The sequence below is a fragment of the Rhinopithecus bieti genome, unplaced genomic scaffold (assembly GCF_001698545.2).
Source record: "Rhinopithecus bieti isolate Rb0 unplaced genomic scaffold, ASM169854v2 scaffold_41836, whole genome shotgun sequence".
NCBI lineage: Eukaryota > Metazoa > Chordata > Mammalia > Primates > Cercopithecidae > Rhinopithecus > Rhinopithecus bieti.
In genome coordinates this window covers 2,232-20,915 of record NW_016817195.1, presented here as the reverse complement: position 1 = coordinate 20,915, position 18,684 = coordinate 2,232, and the positions used below count along the sequence as shown (strand labels likewise).

At 44.6% G+C, this 18,684-nt stretch overlaps 1 protein-coding gene across 1 annotated transcript in view; it reads right to left on the bottom strand.

Moving 5' to 3' along the window:
• MYO10 (myosin X) overlaps positions 1 to 16,345 on the bottom strand; it is a 159,374-nt gene extending 143,029 nt beyond the window's left edge. Inside the window, exon 1 of the mRNA XM_017855947.1 lies at positions 16,183 to 16,345. Within this exon, the coding sequence (XP_017711436.1) occupies positions 16,183 to 16,293 (111 nt within the window). The 5' untranslated portion in view covers positions 16,294 to 16,345. The remainder of the gene's footprint in view (positions 1 to 16,182) is intronic.
• Between the last annotated feature and the right edge of the window lie 2,339 nt (positions 16,346 to 18,684).

Here is an 18,684-nt window from a genome sequence, read left to right as displayed (position 1 = left end):
CAAGAACAGAAAACCAAACACCGCATGTTCTCACTCATAGGTGGGAACTGAACAATGAGAACACCTGGACACAGGAAGGGGAACATCACACACCGGGGCCTATCACGGGGAGGGGGGAGGGGGGAGGGATTGCATTGGGAGTTATACCTGATGTAAATGACGAGTTGATGGGTGCTGACGAGTTGATGGGTGCAGCACACCAACATGGCACAAGTATACATATGTAACAAACCTGCACGTTATGCACGTTACCCTAGAACTTAAAGTATAATTAAAAAAAAAAAAGATTTTCCTTAAACTCACATCCTCCAAGCACTTTCTTATTCTTTTTTGTATATTTTCACTAACACAAGGATGCTTTTTCAAACTTTCTATATACCATGTATAAAAAATATTCAGTAAACAACAGCCGAAAGGTAGAAGCAACGCATGTGTCCACCAATAAATGAACAGATACAAAAAATGTGGTATATCCATACAATGAAATTATTCAGCCCTAAAAGGGATGGAAATTCGGACTCTTGCTACAACATGGATGAACCCTGAAGACATTATGCTAAGTGAAATATGACAGTCACAAAAAGATAAATGATGTACGATTCCACTTGTAAGAGGTATCCAGAATACTCAAATTGATAGAGAAAGTGGAAATGTACAATTCCACTTATATGAGGATCCAGAATAATCGAATTGATAGAAACAGAAAGTGGAAGGGTGGTTGCCAGGGGCTGGAGATGGGGAAAATGGGGAGCTGTTGTTTAATGAGTATGGATTCAGTTCTGCAAGAGGAGAAGAGTTCTGGAGATTGCTGCATCGTAATGTAAATATACTTAACACTACTCAACTGCGCATTAAAAACGGATGTGATGAATTTTGTTCATGCATTTTACCAGAATTAAATTTTTTTTAGTTTAAAAAAGAAAAAAATAGGGGCCGGGTGTGGTGGCTCACACCTGTAATCCCAGCACTTTGGGAGGCCAAGGAGGGTGGATCACAAGGTCAGGAGATCAAGACCATCCTGGCTAACACGGTGAAACCCCGCCTCTACTAAAAATACAAAAATTAGCCAGGCATGGTTGGGGGGGAGCTGTAGTCCCAGCTACTCGGGAGGCTGAAGCAAGAGAATGGTGTGAACTTGGGAGGCGGAGCTTGCAGTGAGCCGAGATCATGCAACTGTACTCCAGCCTGGGCGACACAGCGAGACTCCATCTGTAAAAACAAAAAGAAAAAAAAAAGAAAGAAAGAAAAAAGAAAAAAAACAGTAATACTGGGAATTCTGGTATTGGACAGAATACATTAACCTCTTTTTCTAAGCATAAAGAGAGATTAAACACAAGCACAGACTTGAGAGGAAACAACAAGAAACATTATCCTCCTTAACTTTAAATAAAAAGTTTTAGAAGATGGGTGTGGTGGCTCACGCCTGTTATCCCAACACTTTCGGAGGCCGAGATGGGAGGATCACTTGAGTCCAGGAGTTCGAGACCAGCCTGGGCAACACAGTGAGATCCTGTCTCTCAAAAAAAAAAAAAAAAAAAAAAAATTACCCATGTGTGTGGTAGCACATGCCTGTAATCCCAGCCACTAGGGAGGGTGAGGTGGGAGGATGGCTTGAGTCCAGGAGGTCAAGGTTTCAGTGAGCTGTGATTGCGTCACTGCACTCCAGCCTTGGTAACAAAATGAAACCTTATCTCTTTAAAGAAAAAAAAGGTGGAGGGGGTGCCAAGCCTGATGGCTCATGCCCGTAATCCCAGCAGTTTAGGAGGCCAAGGCGGGAGGATCAGTTGAGTCCAGGAGTTAACCAGACTGAGCATCAATGTCGAAACCCCATCTCTATGAAAAATACATTAAAAAGTTAGCCGGGTATGGTGGTACCCACCTGTGGTCTCAGCTACTCAGGAGGCTAAGGTGGGAGGATCACCTCAGCCCAGGAGGCAGAGGTTGCAGTGAACCAAGATTGCACCACTGCACTCCAGCCTGACAGAGTGAGACCCTATCTCAAAAGAAAAAAATGTTTTAGCATACACACCTTCAAATTTGAAACCAAATTAAATAAAAATGTTCTGGTGACAAGCTATAGACTATTCAGGAAGAGAGAACAAAAGGCACTGAGATTTTCAGGGAGACAGAGTTCCCTGAAATCTCAGAGTTCAAATAATTAATAAATATGTTATGTTGTGGCTGGCAGTCAATTCAGCAAATGAACTCCCACAAACCAACAAGGCCATCAAACGACCAGACTTAATTGGAACCAAAACTCAATAATCTGAAATGTCTTCCTTAAAAAGCAAAAAAGGAAAGAAAATGTGTGTCTGGCTGGTACAAAGAAAGAACCTGATTTCTTTTCTTAAGATTATAGAAAATTTTGCCTCAGTGTATAAAAATTACCCAGTAGACAACAGCCCAGTATTAATTACTCATTAATAATTCAAAGGCCTCCCTTAGACTACCTACCTCCATTGAGTACCAGGGGCAGAACAACGAAGTGACATTTCATAATCCTATGGCCAAAAGGATTGTTTACACATTCACACACCCACTCATTTGCTCCTCCATAACCCTGTGATGGGCAGCAGAGGCCACTGCTCCTGCCTCTTCTCACAGGTAATGGAACCGTCAAGAGGACAGCAATATGTTGTCCCTATGGTCACAGAGGCAGTGAGTCAGAGCGAGGGGGGCAACCCTGGATTTTTGAGAATGTGCCGCATTGCGGATCTACAGCGAATGCCTTCTCCATCACCCATCCATCCACAGGACTCTGTCAGCCTCATCACCACGGCTGACGTCTCCATGCCCTGTGTGTTCCACTTTTAATTAACTCCAGAGCAACCCACCCACCCACTTCATCTGTGCTGTCCTGGTCTGCTCAGAGCCTCACCTTGCATTGACTAGATTTCTACAAAGGCTCCTTCCTCTGAGATGTCCCTCACGGTCTTACCCCCTTAATCCAATCACCAAAAGGTGATACAACAGGCCAAGCCCTAATGAATCATTTTGTAACAGGTCACCGAAGGGGGTGGGGTTAGGGACTTCAGCTCACAGAAAGACTTCATTTACTATTGGGTTTTTACTGTTTGTGTCCATGCACATGACAAATGGCACTTCTGAACCTGCTAAAACAGGGATGTAAAATAACACTGGCAATCATAGTCATAGCTCCCGATCGTTTATTTCAAGGAAGACAAATTATGGCCATGCACAGAGGCTCAGGCCTGTAATCCCAGAACTTTGGGAGGCCAAGGCAGGAGGACGGCTTGAGCCCAGGAGTTTGAGACCAGCCTGGGCAACATGGCAAAACCCCATCTCTACTAAAAATACGAAAATTAGCTGGGTGTGGTAGTGCATGCCTATAGTCCCAGCTACTTGAGAGGCTGAGGTGGGAGGATCGCCTGAGCCTGGGGAGGTTAAGGCTGTAGTGAGCCATGACCACTGCACTCCAGCCTGGGCAATACAGTGAGACCCCACCTCAAATAAAATGATTTGAAATGTCAGGGTTCATTGGCAAAAATAATTACAGTCAAGGACATTTTATCCTGCCCATCTTAAACGTACCACCTCACTCTTCACTTTGCATGGATGACATTGTCACTAAAGTATAGGCTGCACGTGTAAAAGGTTCACTAAGTACTAAGAAAAGTACAACATGTAGTGTGAGTAAAAATGGCAGTTGGAGGTGGGGAAAGAGCTAGTTTATTAAGTGTCCAGTGAGGCAAAGATAAAGTGTGGTAAGAAATTTTGGCTGGGTGCAGTGGCTCATACCTGTAATCCCAGCACTTTGGGAGGCCAAGGCCAGCAGATTACTTGAAGTCAGAAGTTCGAGACCAGTCTGGCCAACATGGCGAAACCCCGTCTCTATTAAAAATACAAAATTAGCCAGGCATGGTGGTGGGTGCCTGTAATCCCAGCTACTCGGGAGGCTGAGGCAGGAGAATCGCTTGAACCCGGGAGGCAGAGATTGCAGTGAGCCGAGATCATCCCACTGCACTCTAACCCTGGCAACAGGGTGAGACTCCATCTCAAAAAAAGAAAAAAGAAAAGAAATCCTAAGGTCCATGAGACAACATTTGCAATGGGTTCATGTCATTTGTCACTCTATGAAAAGGTATTGTTACCGCTCCACAAATGGCCATGATGATGTCATGCAGTTTAAGACCGTGGACACATGCAGCCCCCAAACACGAGGCGGGGCCAGGTACCGGCTTCCTCATGTTGGATTTCAAATTCCACAAGAAAAAATAAGCTGGTCGGTTTAATGGCTTTTCAGAAATAGGAAGTACATTCTATTTTGAAGCACATAAAAACATTTTCTTGTCAGAAAAGTTCCACATAACTCACCCCCAAAATACATTCCCTTGCCCATTTTAATAATTTGGAACAGCTGCAGCACAAATTGCTTAAAAATGTTGGGAGAAGCTCACTTCATTTCTTCAATCCAAAATCTACCAAGTCAAGGTTTTCAAGAGGCCTAAGGGTATAACACCTAGTATCAAATTTCACACCCCAAAAAATCAAGTATCATTTGACTTCAGCATGCATACGTATATCAAAACATCATGTTGTATATCTTAAATACAGCCAATAATTTTTTTTTTTAATCAAGCATAACTGGCCGGGTGCAATGGGTCACGCCTATTATCCCAACACTTTGGGAGGCTGAGGAGGGTGGATCATTTGAGGTCAGGAGTTCGAGACCAGCCTGGCCAAAATGGCAAAACCCCATCTCTACTACAATTAAAAAAAAAAAGGCCGGGCGCGGTGGCTCAAGCCTGTAATCCCAGCACTTTGGGAGGCCGAGACGGGCGGATCACGAGGTCAGGAGATCGAGACCATCCTGGCTAACACAGTGAAACCCCATCTCTACTAAAAAATACAAAAAACTAGCCGGGCGTGGTGGCGGGCGTCTGTAGTCACAGCTACTCGGGAGGCTGAGGCAGGAGAATGGCGTAAACCCGGGAGGCGGAGGTTGCAGTGAGCTGAGATCCGGCCACTGCACTCCAGCCTGGGCGACAGAGCGAGACTCCGTCTCAAAAAAATAAAAAAAAAGAAAACAATTAGCCAGGCATGGTGGTGGGCACCTGTAACCCCAGCTACTCGGGAGGCTGAGGCAGGAGAATCACTTGAACTCAGGATGTGGAGGTTGCAGTGAGCTGAGATCACGCCACTGCACTCCAGCCTGGGCCACAGAGTGAGACTCCACCTCCAAAAAAATAAAAAAGGCTGGGCTGTTTGCCATGTTGGCCAGGCTGGTCTCGAACTCCTGACCTCAAATGATCCACCCTCCTCAGTCTCCCAAAGTGCTCGGATTATAGGTGTGATCCCAGCACTTTGGGAGGCCGAGGCGGGTGGATCACGGGGTCAGGAGATCGAGACCATCCTGGCTAACACGGTGAAACCCTGCCTCTACCAAAAACAAAAAAAGAAATTAGCTGGGCGAGGTGACAGGAGCCTGTAGTCCCAGCTACTCAGAAGGCTGAGGCAGGAGAATGGTGTGAACCCGGGAGGAGGATCTTGAGGTGAGCCGAGACTGCGCCACTGCACTCCAGCCTGGGCAGCCTGGGCAACAGAGCCAGACTCCATCTCAAAAAAAAATCAAGTAGAACTAAGAAAACTTACAGTGACTCAGTGGCCTCATACAGGGTGCTCATAGAGACCAAGGGACCCAGGTTGGATGTCACAATCCCAATGCAGAAATAACTCATCTAAACAGCATGGTTTGGTCAAGTCAGAAGACACCAAGTCCACAGCCCTGAAGCACCTCCCCTGGCACTGCTTCACTCCCCCTGGACTATAAGATTCTGATCAGTAACAACAAGGGATCCTCTGTTACCCCACATGACCACTATGTGCTACATAAATCAGAGGTATGCATCATTGCTATTGTTAACGAAAATAAAACCACAATGCTTTTCGTCATGTAATCCTGAAAAGCTGGATGTAGAAGATACAATTTGAAATGCACTGGGGAAATGGGTTATTTAAAGTCCATGCTATTGCAGCTAAAGGGAAGAATTGTTAAGAAGTGAGATCCATTATCCAGATTTATTTCGTACTCACCAACTCCCCTCCCCTTTCCTTCTCTCTCAAACACCTCGGCTAAATATGGCAGTGACTTACTTCCTAAATTTTTATCTTGAGTGCAACTTCAGCTGTAAGTTATAGTTCCATATGTTCAGTGCTCCACTGGCTCAAACTCAACAGACATGGCTAATCTCCCCCAAACACCTGTTACTTCACACAGTTACAACTTGACAAATGGCACCACAGCCTACCCAAATGAGTAATCCAGTAATCCTACAGAAATTCAGCTTACTTGCCCCCCTAAACCCAGTTAAACACTTAGCATCTACCTCTTGGTATCTCACACACTAACCCCTCCTGACTGGAAGCCCCTCTTTTCTCCTCCACCACCCTGTGGCCAAGTGACGCTTCCCCAAAACGCATGGTTAAAGTTGTCCCCGACAGCTTTCATGAGTCCGTTCAAGCTCACTGAGTTGCACAGAGCCGTTCCTTCCTCCATTGCTCTCGACCGCCTTGCCACCCAGCAGCATGCAGCCTTTGTTCTGGCATCTAGAATGTTCTGCTTTGGATATTAAATAACAACGCATCACGCTATTTCCTGTCTTTCCACATGATGATCTGCCACCAGGACAGCCACCCTCCTTCTTGGCCAAATTCCTCTACATATGCTCAAAACTCAGGCCAACTATTAATAGTACCTCAGGGAGGAATCATTTTCTGACCCTCTCACCCCCTCCTCCTTGTGACCCTCCTCCTGTGTGTTCCCATGTATTTTTATCACACCCACTGTCACCCTGAGCTATTGTTCATGGTTGCCTGTGTCTGTCTTCACCCATCAATTAGGTGCCTTTCATTTACTCAATCTTCAACAAGCCATTCCTGTAAGCCAGAGTCATTCTGCATCCTTGGAGTCTAACACAGAGCCTGGTACCCAGGCAGGGCGGCATCAGCATCGATATGCTGAGGACACGTGATTCCACCACCAATTCACCAAATAAAATTCATGTTTTAACTGTCTTCTAGTGCTTTATGCCCACTACCTTCTATATAACCAAATTGTTTGATGCTGTCCAATTAAACAATTAGAAACATTTCAGCCAGGCATAGTGACTCATGCCTGTAATCCCAGCACTTTTAGGAAGCCCAGGTGGGAGGATCGCTTGAGGCCAGAAATTTGAGACCAGCCTGAGCAACACTACAAGCCTCCATCTCTACAAAAAATTTTAAAAATACAAAAAATTAGCTGGGTGTGGTGGTGTGCACTCATAGTCCCAACTACTTGGGAAGCTGAGGTAGGAGGGGTGCTTGAGCCCAGGAGTTGGAGGCTGTGGTGAGCTATGATCGCACTGCTACACTCCAGCCTGGGCGAAAGAGTGAGGTCTAAATAATAATAAATAAAAATAAAAAATAAACACTTAGAAACGATTTTTTAAAATCATGAAGCATTCAAGTTTGTTGAAAAGAAAACCATCACAAGAGACTAGTTGTTAACTGAAGTCAAGGTCTTCAATGTAGAGGCTGGCATTTCCATTTCACTTGAGTGAATTTCTAAATAAAATTCTCTCCTGATTGAAAGGAATCTATCTTTTTTTTAATTATTATTTTTGAGACAGTCTCACTCTATTGCCTAGGCTGGAATGCAGTGGCACAATCTCGGCTCACTGCAACCTCCTCCTCCCAGGTTCAAGCGAGTCTCCTGACTCAGCCTCCTGAGTAGCTGGGTTACGGGCATGTGCCACCACGCCGGCTAATTTTTGTATTTTTACTAGAGATGGGGTTTCACCATGTTGGCCAGGCTGCTCTCAAACTCCTGACCTTGTGATCTACCTTCCTCGGCCTCCCAAAGTGCTGGGATTACAGGCATGAGCCACCGCGCCCGTGTAATCTTTTGAAAGGAATCTAAACCCAAAGAGAGAGAAAGAAGAAAAAAAAATCCACAAAAAAACAAGTTCCAAATTGCCACTCTCATGTGCTGATGTGGAAGTGGCCACTCCAGAGCATAAATGTTTGGTAAAGTTTTAAAATACATATAGTCAGACAGATGGTTACAATCATCTTTTGGCTACGAGTCTTGATTTCATGTGAAAAAAAAAAAAAAAAAAAAAAACAGAAAGTCCCGACAAACTGCACTGTGTTCATCTGTCCCAAGAGCACTCAATGCCAAGACAGTGCTAATCAACCAACCACGCGGCCTTCAGGCCACGCTGCCTCCGTGAGAGGCGCGCTATGACTTGACTAGAGCCTTGGAAAGGGATGGAAACAAGCCAACCAAGTCTACCTTGGAAAGACACAACTCAAGAAAATGAAACACAGATTTCAATTTGCAAGATTCCCAAACAGTCCACTCCACGGCAGGGTATGCCCAGCCCTCCCATGGCAAGCAGGCCGTGACTTCCCTGCAGGTGAACTTGGTTCAACCGGCTGCTAAAATCAATCGGTCTTTCACTGGCTGATGCCTGCTAACACATTTTGCCTGACAGATGCAGGCTTCAAGTTAATTCAGAAGCAACATCAAACACATTTGCAGATTCGGGCTGGAATGCCACCTAACCAAAGGAGGATATTTCTGAAACACCTAAAAATACATCAGCTGTGAAGCACAGTTCGTGCTTACAGAAGCATTTATCTTTAGAAAGAGCCCCACTTCTTAAAATTGGCTCCTTTGATTCTGATCTCTGTGCTGTTTGTTCGGCAAGACCAACAAACTAACCGAAAGGCTGGGTGGAACAGGGAATAGCTTCCTCTGGAGCCAGCCTCAACACCATAATTGCAGGCGAGCGCTGAAGTTCCCTGCAGCTCTCCCCGTGATGTGGTTTTGAGCCATTCCTTAGAGATTGGGAGAGGAGTCTCCTCCCCACAACTGACCCAGAGCTCCACAATCCCTATAATGAAGAGAATGTGCTTCTCTTCCATTCAGCAGGAAACAAAACTGCCACACCTCGGAACCTGGCAGCCCTTCCACTCTGGCCACTGAGCTTGCCTTCGGTACAACAGAAACTTCTCCTGCTCTTGTCAACATTGTGCTTAGATGCTGGGTACTTAACAATTTGAGATGATCCAGGGCCAGAGAGCACAGAAGACAAGCACCTAAAAAACACTTATTCTCACTCTGCTCAGGAGCTTCCAGGTCGGTTAAGTGCCACGTTTTCAGAGCCACAGCACTTGACAAGACCGGCAGACAGTGACATGCAGCCTCTTCCTTCACCTCCCTCCCTACAGTCCCCACGACTTTTCTCCCATCTCTACCCTGGTCTAAAACCCTCAGCCCTCCCCCACTGAATTACTGCAACAAGCTCTCAGCCCATCTGTCCTTTCTTGTCTCACCCATATCACTTCCCTCTTAAATCTTCTAAAACGTTTCTTAGAGAAATTCTCCTTTCAGAAAGCTTTAAACAGGCTGGGTGCTGTGGCTCTTGCCTATAAATCCCAGCACTTTGGGAGGTCAAGGTGGGAGGATGGCTTGTGGTCAAGAGTTCAACATCAGCCCAGACAACATAGCAAGATCCCAGTCTTCACAAAAATTTAAAAATTAGCTGGGCGTGGTGGTGCATGCCTGTAGTCCCAGCTGCTCTAGAGGCTGAGGTGAAAGGTTCGCATGAGCCTGGGAGGTCAAGGCCGCAAAGAACTATGATTGCACCATTGCACTCCAGCCTGGGTGACACAGTGGGATCCTGTCTCTAAAACAAAATGAAGGCCAGGCGCAGTGGCTCACGTCTGTAATCCCAACACTTTGGGAGGCCAAGGCAGGCAGATCTCCTGAGGTCGGTTCGAGACCAGCCTGGCCAACATGGTGAAACCCTGTCTCTACTAAAAATACAAAAATTAGCCGGGTGTGATGGCGGATGCCTATAATCCCAGCTACTCAGGAGATTGAGGCAGGAGAATTGCTTGAACCCGAGAGGTGGAGGTTGCAGTGAGCCGACATCGCGCCACTGCACTCCAGCCTGGGCGACAGAGCAAGACTCCGTCTCAAAAAAGCAAAAAGAAAAGAAAGAAAAAAGATAACTTTAACAAATACAGTGGGGGTCTGTGTATCATCAACCCCAAACTTTCCAGGTGAGCTGTAAGTGGGGGAGGGATGTTCTGGCACCACTGATATCTTACGCCAGATGACTCTGGAGCTGCCCCAGGCACTGTGGTATGCTTCTCAGCATCCCTGGCCTGTACTCGGTAGATGCCATTAGCATCCCTTGACCGTAGCTATGAGACCAAAAATGTCTTTTAGATATTACAAAATATCCCCAGGGCAGAATCATCCTAGGTGGGGAACCAATGGTGTAAGGCTCCTAACCCCAGGCTGCCCATCCCACCTAATTTCTGCACATTCCCCAGCAAGCATCTGATTCCATGAGCAAAGGCAGCCTTCTCCGCTGCAGTGAGGCCACAGCAAACTCACTCTCATCTCTCCATCTTCATATATGGTGTTTACTGGCCTTTCCTTCTCATCAATTCTTTTTTTTTTTTTTCTCTTTTGTTGAGACAGGGTCTTGCTCTGTTGCTCAGGCTGGAGTACAGTGACACCATCTCGGCTCACTGTTGCCTCAACCTCCCCGGCTCAGGCGATCCTCCCACCTCAGCTTCCTGAGTAGAAGGGACTGCAGGGGCATGCCACCACGGCTGGCTAATTTCTGCAATCTTTTGTAGAGACGGGACTTCGCCAAATTGCCCAGGCTTGTCTTAAACTCATGGGCTCAAGCAATCCTCCCACCTCAGCCTCCCAAAGGGCTGGGATTACAGGCGTGAGCCATCATGCCAGCCTTTCTACCCAACCCTGATTGATCCCATGCCTTTGTAGTTTCACCACCACCACCACCTCCACAGGGCTTCCTGAGCCACCCATAAGTTATGTCTCTGTACCACAAACACACACCCTGCTCCTCCTCTCCTTAGCGGGTGTGTATTTGTCCTCGCCAGGTCTTAGCAGGTGGTGGCAGCAGATGAAGAAGTCTAGGCCCTCATCAGACCCTTTCTAAGGAAGGGGGCAATCAGGAGAGAGTCAACCCCCTTCCCTCCAGGCAGCAAACCCATAGCCAAGATGTTCAGGGTAAAACCTGGGGCCCCTGGCTGGGAACTGGGAGCTGAGCAGGGCTCTAGTCTTGAAGTGGACAGAGGAAGGATAAGGTTGGCGAGGGGAAGTCTCAGCCAGAGGAAGGATAAGGTTGGCGAGGGGGCAGTCTCAGGCAGGAAGAGCTTGGGAGTTCCAGGAAGAAAATCTAGCAGGGGCACAGAAGGCGGGGCTTCTGCACAGGCAGTTACAGCTAGTGCAGGGCAACTCCAATCCAGGTACTGCAGCTTAAACCATGCAGTCCAGACCTACGGACACTGGCATCAAACTCAGTACGGCCTCTGTCCCCTCAAGGACAAGCGTGGGAGAGGGATGCACCCACAGGAATAGCTAAAGGGCCCAGCGGTAAGGTTCAGGGGCTTCATAAATAAGCACAGTCAAACCCAAGCCTGTGTCATCCTCACATAACCCTCAATGACAGGCCTTCAGCTATCCAAGGCCATGTGCTGTGAGCTGGCCTTGGTTTTATCTCCCCACTAAATTGCAAGCTTTGAGGCTGGGGATGATGTTGTAAACTTCTTCCAAATCCCCCTTAAAATGGAGTCAAGTTCAAGGCAGGAACTTTCTAAATAAACACTTGTTGCTACGGGATGGTTAAGATGGAGAGACAGGTACAAAGGTTAAAGTTCCCAGAGCTTTCATTTCTTTTACTTTAAAACATCCCTGTTAGAGGGATTATGGTATCTGACCTTTGAAAACACGTTAATTTTAAAAACTAGTGTTCAGAAAGATTCAGTTATCAATATAGAGCCAAAGAGGAGGTTAGTGAAGGAAAGGGGGAGTCAGCTCTAACTTGACTATTCTGGGTGCTTTTATTTTTTGTTTTATCACTTTCTACCCCATTTCAATAGAAGATGCCAAAAGCTACAAGAAAAAATATTTTCCTGGTTTCTGACAAAGTTCTCAGATAAAAGACCAGTCCCCAAGGAGAAAAGCTAACAGAACTCCTTACCAAAGAATGGCAGCCTCTCTACCTGGCAATGAGCCACTAGCCAGCAACCCATGGAACCTGCCAGCTCAGCACAGAAAGTCAACAAATAATGGAACATCCAGACACCAGCAGGGGGAAAATGCCACATGAGTCCCTCCTCAATGATATGACTCAAAGGAGACAACCTGGCTGGATGCGGAGGCTCATGCCTGTCATCCTGACACATTCGAATGCCCAGGCAGGAGGATCACTTGAGCCCAGGAGTTCAAGACCAGCCTGTGCAACATAGCAATGTTTTATAAATTTAAAAAAAAAAAAAAGGAGGACACCTATGGTGGGCAAAATAATGGCTCCTCCCACAAAGACATCCATCCACACTCATCCCAGAGCCTGTGACTAGATAATGTCACATGGCAAAGGGGTTCTGCACAGGTGATTACGAAGCCTGAGATGGGGAGATCATCCAGGGAGGCCCAATCTAAGGGACAGCCTTTCTTGGCTGCAGTCAGAGAGAGAGAAAGAAGACAGTGGAGGAGAAGGAGGAAAGATCTGAAGCCACGAGAGGGAAGCAACACACGGTTACTGGCACCGAAGCCGAAGAAAGGGAGCCACAGATCAGGAAACCAGGGAATGTGGATGGCCTCTACAAGCTGGGAACAGCCCTCAGGTGACAGTCAGCAAGAAAACAAGCAACTCAGTCCTACAACTGCAAGTAACCGAATTCAGCCAACAGCCACAATGAACAGGAAATGGATCTTCCCCTAGAGCTTCTGGAAAGAGACGCGGCCCTGCTGACACCTTGATTTCTGCTGTGAGACCTATGGGACTTTCGACCTACAGAACCATAAGAAGGCAAGTAGCTTTGTTCTTTTAAGTTGGTACACTTATGGTAATCGGTTATCCAGCAATGGAAAACTAATGCAACATCTCTGGACCAATTCAAGTCGTTTTATTTTTTTTCTCTTTTGAAGATATAGACAGGCATTGCTCCAAGCCAAGATCCCATGTGGAGAAGTGGTGGCTATTCTGACAGGTGGCGGTTTTGTCTCAATGTAAGCGGAGTCCAACAGATGCTGGCATCACCAGTAAATGGCTTCAATGATAATTTTAAAAAATCATGGTGGCTGCTTTATGAATAATACGCAATTTTGCAAGCCTCAAATGGAAGGTCTACAATGGCATAATTAACTGAACTGAACTGCAAACTGGATGCACAAAAATCCTGCGGCTTTCCCCTTAGGAAGAAAATGACCTTATTCCAAGACCAAGATCTTATTTACAGTATTTATTGGGCAATTCAGCTATCAGGTTTAACATCATTATCATGAAAAGAGGAAAACAAATAAAAAACTTTTAAAAGGGTCTGCCTTTTAAACCCCTTGTGTAGTTTTTTTTTCCTTCTAATTTGCTTACTTTTTCTTGACTATTGAAAATGTACAATAACAACTTGTGTACAGGTGGGCATGCTGGCACGTGCCTGTAATCCCAGGTACTCAGGAGGCTAAGGCAGGAGGATCACTTTAGCTCAGGAGTTTGAGTCTAGCCTGGGCAACATAGCAAGACAACGTTACAACAACAACAAAAAAACTTACGTTTTTTCTCTAACGACAGCAAAGTATGAGTTTGAAAATACAGACTGAGCATCCCTTGTGTGAAATGCCTGGGACAAAAAGTGTTCTGGATTTCAATATTTTTTGGATTTGGGAATATTTGCATACTATGCACTGGTTAAGCATAATTTAAGTTAAATTCAAAATCCCAAATATTTCCAATGAGCATTTCCTCTCAGCATCATACTAGCATGCAAAATGTCTTAGATTTTGAAACATTTTTTGGATTTGGGGTTTTGGATTAGGTATAGTCAACCTACCTGCACCTACAAGAGACATACACCAATAAAAAATTTTAAAAGCCAGGTTCACATTTTATCAACTACAAGACTACTTGTAATACGAATGGCATTTATTTTATAAACATTTATTGCACAACTACCAGGTGCCTGGCAGTGTCCTTGGCTCAAGGAAGACAAAATAAGTCCTTGACAAACCTAGCAAAGAAACTGCTATGTAAACAAATAGTTACACGACAGTGTCAAATATTTAATACTAACAACAATACATGCACAGTGCAGTGGTCATGTGGATACCTATGCAGTGGTATTCCATGGGAAACAGGTAGTTCCCTGGTCATTGACAAGGAGATTTTTGAGATGGGAACAGAGAAATAAATGCGCATTATGTCAGCTCATGCAAAACAGAATGTATCGCCACTTTCATACCAACATGTATAAACATTACCTTTTCTGAACATATGGTAAATATTTTAATCTAAAGACTGAGGACAAGCTAGCTCAGCAAGTCAGAGGACTACAGCATGATTGAAACAGGGCTGTTTGAAAACATTTGGCAAACATTAGGTCGATCTGACAAAAAAAAAACACTTTCACAGTGTAAAAAAAAAAAGAAAGGCAAATACACTTATTTTTTTTTTTAAACTGAGGAACATTTAGCAGTGTAAACCCATAAATATCTAATTCTTTCTCTTTCCCAGCTCCTTTGTCAGTCTAAGGGTAGATAAATTGGAAGAACCTGAATATTAAGCATGCCTTGAGTTTCAGTTAGCACGTACTATCCATTTGAAGGCTGATTTTATTTATTTATTTATTTATTTATTTATTTATTTATTTGGAGATGGAGTTTCACTCTGTTGCCCAGGCTGGAGTGCAGTGGTGTGATCTTGGCTCATCGCAATCTCTGCCTCCCAGGTTCAAGCGGTTCTCCTGCCTCAGCCTGCTGAGTAGCTGGGATTACAGGCATGCGCCACCATGCCCAGCTAGTTTTTGTATTTTTAGTAGAGAAGGGATTTCACCATGTTGGTCAGGCTTGTCACAAACTCCTGACCTCGTGATCTACCCACTTTGGCCTCCCAAGGTGGTGGGATTACAAGTGTGAGCCACCATGCCTGGCAAACGCTAATTTATTATTAATCATAATCACAACCATATTGGCAAAGAGAAATGTAACTCCTAAAGAATAAAAATTACTAAAAGATCAAGAGTTTTTAAAGTATTATTATTTCGGCTCAAAATTATACAAATTTGAACTGGACAAGAGAAATAAACATATATAACCAGTTGCCTTTAGTTTCCTATAAAGACTTGCAAACAGGCAGATGGAAAAGGGGAGAAAACCTGCAGGTTAACTGATCCTGACAGATAACGCAGTACCTGTATTTTAATGTCAACAATTTATTACAGAAGTGATTTTTAAATATTACTTCATAATAGAGGTAGAGTCACATTTCATAGAATTTGAGAGAAAATGTGCATGACCACTTTTATGTATTTCTCCATTCAAAATAGCAAACAGGAATCTCACAACTTAGAAAGATGGGTTCCCTTGAATGTAAGTATCACCCTAGGGTGGGCTCCAGAGCCAGAAAAATAATTGAAAATCCATAGAAAGAGAAAAATCCAGAAAAGACAGCTTAAGTTCAAGTACTCATGTCTACAAGTTAACATTTTCCCTCGGTCAGTCTAACAACTCCGTGACTTCTTTCCGTAGCAGAACACTTAGAAACTGAATACAACAGAGCATATTCACAAGAAGCAAGGTCAAACCACCTCGATGTGCAGAAGCCCCTTCCACAGAAAGTAAATTCCACTAATAAAATCTAGGCAATAAACTCTAGGAAAACATGATTTATTGACCCAAGTTTCTAAATTGGCAAATCCCTTAAAAACATAGTTTTACAGCCTGGTGTGGTGGCTCACGCCTGTAATCCCAGCACTTTGGGAGGCCGAGGCAGGCGGATCACGAGGTCAGGAGATCAAGACCATCCTGGTTAACACGGTGAAACCCCGTCTCTACTAAAAAATGAAAAAATTAGCCAGGCGTGGTGGCGGGCGCCTGTAGTCCCAGCTACTCGGGAGGCTGAGGCAGGAGAATGGCGTGAACCTGGGAGGCGGAGCTTGCAGTGAGCCGAGATTGCGCCACTGCACTCCAGCCTGGGCGACAGAGCAAGACTCCGTCTCAAAAACAAACAAACAAACATAGTTTTACTTAGATTAACAAGAGTTCTCAAAAGGCAGGAAATACTCCCTGAAAAGAAAAATAAGCATTTACTCAAACGTGAGGATCTTTTTAAAGGAATTACAATTGGAACTTACATATATTTGATTTCTCTTATACCGCTGGAATAAGTTATACATGATGGAGCCGCCGTGGAGCTCTGTCAAGGACGCCATGTCATCCACGCCCTCCTCGTTCGTGGGGTGCATGGCAGTCACCTTCTGGTGGGTAATTGTGCTCTGCTTGTAAGTGAATACCTGAGGGAGGGAGAGGAATTCAATTATTTTATTATCAGCAGTAAGTGATTTTTCACGCAAGTGTCCCAAACTGACAATACAATCTCGGTATAATTTCAGCAAAAAGATTCTAAATTGGACAGTAAAAAATATATTGCAAAAATCTTTTTCATTTTATGTCACCTATATATTTGTCTCTCTCTGTGTGTGTGTGTGTGTGTGTGTGTGTGTGTGTGTGTGTGTGTGTATATATATTTTTTTTGTTTTGTTTTGTTTTGAGGCATGATTTCACTCTGTCACCCAGGCTGGAGTGCAGGGGCATGATTACAGCTCACTGCAGCCTCCACCTCCAAGGTTCAAGTGATCCTCCCACCTCAGCCTCCCGAGTAGCTGGGACTACAGGCATGCGCTACCAGCCAGCTAATTTTTGCATATTTTTTTTTAGATACAGGGTTTTGTCATGTTGCCCAGGCTGGTCTCAAACCCCTGGGCTCAAGCAATCCACCTGTCTTGGCCCCTCAAAGTGCTGAGATTACAGGCATGAGCCACAGAGCCCAGCTGTCACCTATATATTTCTAAAAGAAGCAATTATTTTGACCGGTGCTATTAGATGTTCCTAAAAGGTATTAGTTCAAGTACGAACATCTTTTGGGAGTCACAGAAATTATAAACTTATAGTTCACTTCTCTGCATTATTTCTCCATTTGATATATATCAGTAACAAGACACTTTCCAAGTTTTAGAAAGTAATTTGGTTTCCCTATATAATGTTTCATATTGAATCATATAATTTCAAAGCTTTATAATAGTTATTCCATTTAAGTATTAATTTAAGTACTTTAAATATGATATACATTCATATTGATTAAATAGTCTATGTATCTGTTCAAAGACTGGAACGTATTATCACAGGAATATTTAGAAAATCTTCTTGGACAATATTCCCTTTCAACTAGCATATACAGCATTTGTGTACTCTCTCGGCAGAACAAATGCACTCTGATTTAAAATAAAATTTTTTTTTTGTTTGCTCAAGAACCTATCTTTTTTAAAATTCCAAAAATAGCAATGAGCGCTATAGACATGTTGTAGCATGTACATAAGGTGACTCTGGTACCGTCAGGTTGCTGAATTTGCATGGATTTCTAATGGCTACTCAGTGCTCTTTGTCCTAAGTGATTTGGTTCAGGATTAACCACCTCACATTAAGCTCCATCTGTTGACCAAAGCTTGACCAGCTTTACAAACTCAAACAATAACAAAACCATTTGATTGCAGAGTTCCACTCCATATTTACTCATTTACTATAGTTGGTAGTTTTTAAATACTTGGATTACAATCCTCCTTTAAGTAAAATAAAAACATCAAGAGATTTGAAAAAAAAAGGATGTAAATAACATGAAAAGTGCTCAGCCTTCAGACACGCACACACTAGCATGTGCATGTCTGCACACAAAACAATTTTCTGCAATCATATGTGTGGAATGTTTTTATTGGAGAGGCTATTTTTAGATACTGACTGGCTGCCTACATGGCAACAAATGGCATGTTATTGCAAAGGAGAATGACACACTAAGAAATGCAAAAGTACCAATCCAATGGTTTTCATGAGCCAAGACAAATGGCATGTTTCATTCTGCTAGAGAAAAATTACAACTTCGGCAGTAGCATTTCTGCCACATGAACCACAACAGTTGGTCAAGCCAGTCCTGAGAAACTGCGAGGCCAAGGTTGGGACCCACCCATCTCTTATGAAGAAAAGCCACTGTCCCCAGCTGCTTCCTGGGCTCAGACATCCACCAGGAGAGGAGACAGTCCTGGTGGTCCCATCTCATGGCAAGGTGGCCAACGCTGCTACATGAGCCCCACAGGGCTGGCAGAGGCCTGGGGCCACCTAGTGAGCAGGGTAGAAGCGCTTCGCACCCAGAATAACAAGGTGTTAACGAAGGCACAAGGTCATTCAAGAGTGAAGAAACATATAGACCCCCTTTTTTTTTTTTTTTTTTGAGACGGAGTCTCGCTCTGTCGCCCAGGCTGGAGTACAGTGGCCGGATCTCAGCTCACTGCAAGCTCCGCCTCCCGGGTTTACGCCATTCTCCTGCCTCAGCCTCCGGAGTAGCTGGGACTATAGGTGCCCGCCACCTCGCCCGGCTAGTTTTTTGTATTTTTTAGTAGAGATGGGGTTTCACAGCGTTAGCCAGGATGGTCTCGATCTCCTGACCTCGTGATCCGCCCACCTCGGCCTCCCAAAGTGCTGGGATTACAGGCTTGAGCCACCGCGCCCGGCCATATAGACCCTTTTTAAGTTATCAACACCATGAAAGTTAAGAAACAGAAACTTAGACCGCAGTCGAAACAGCCTTG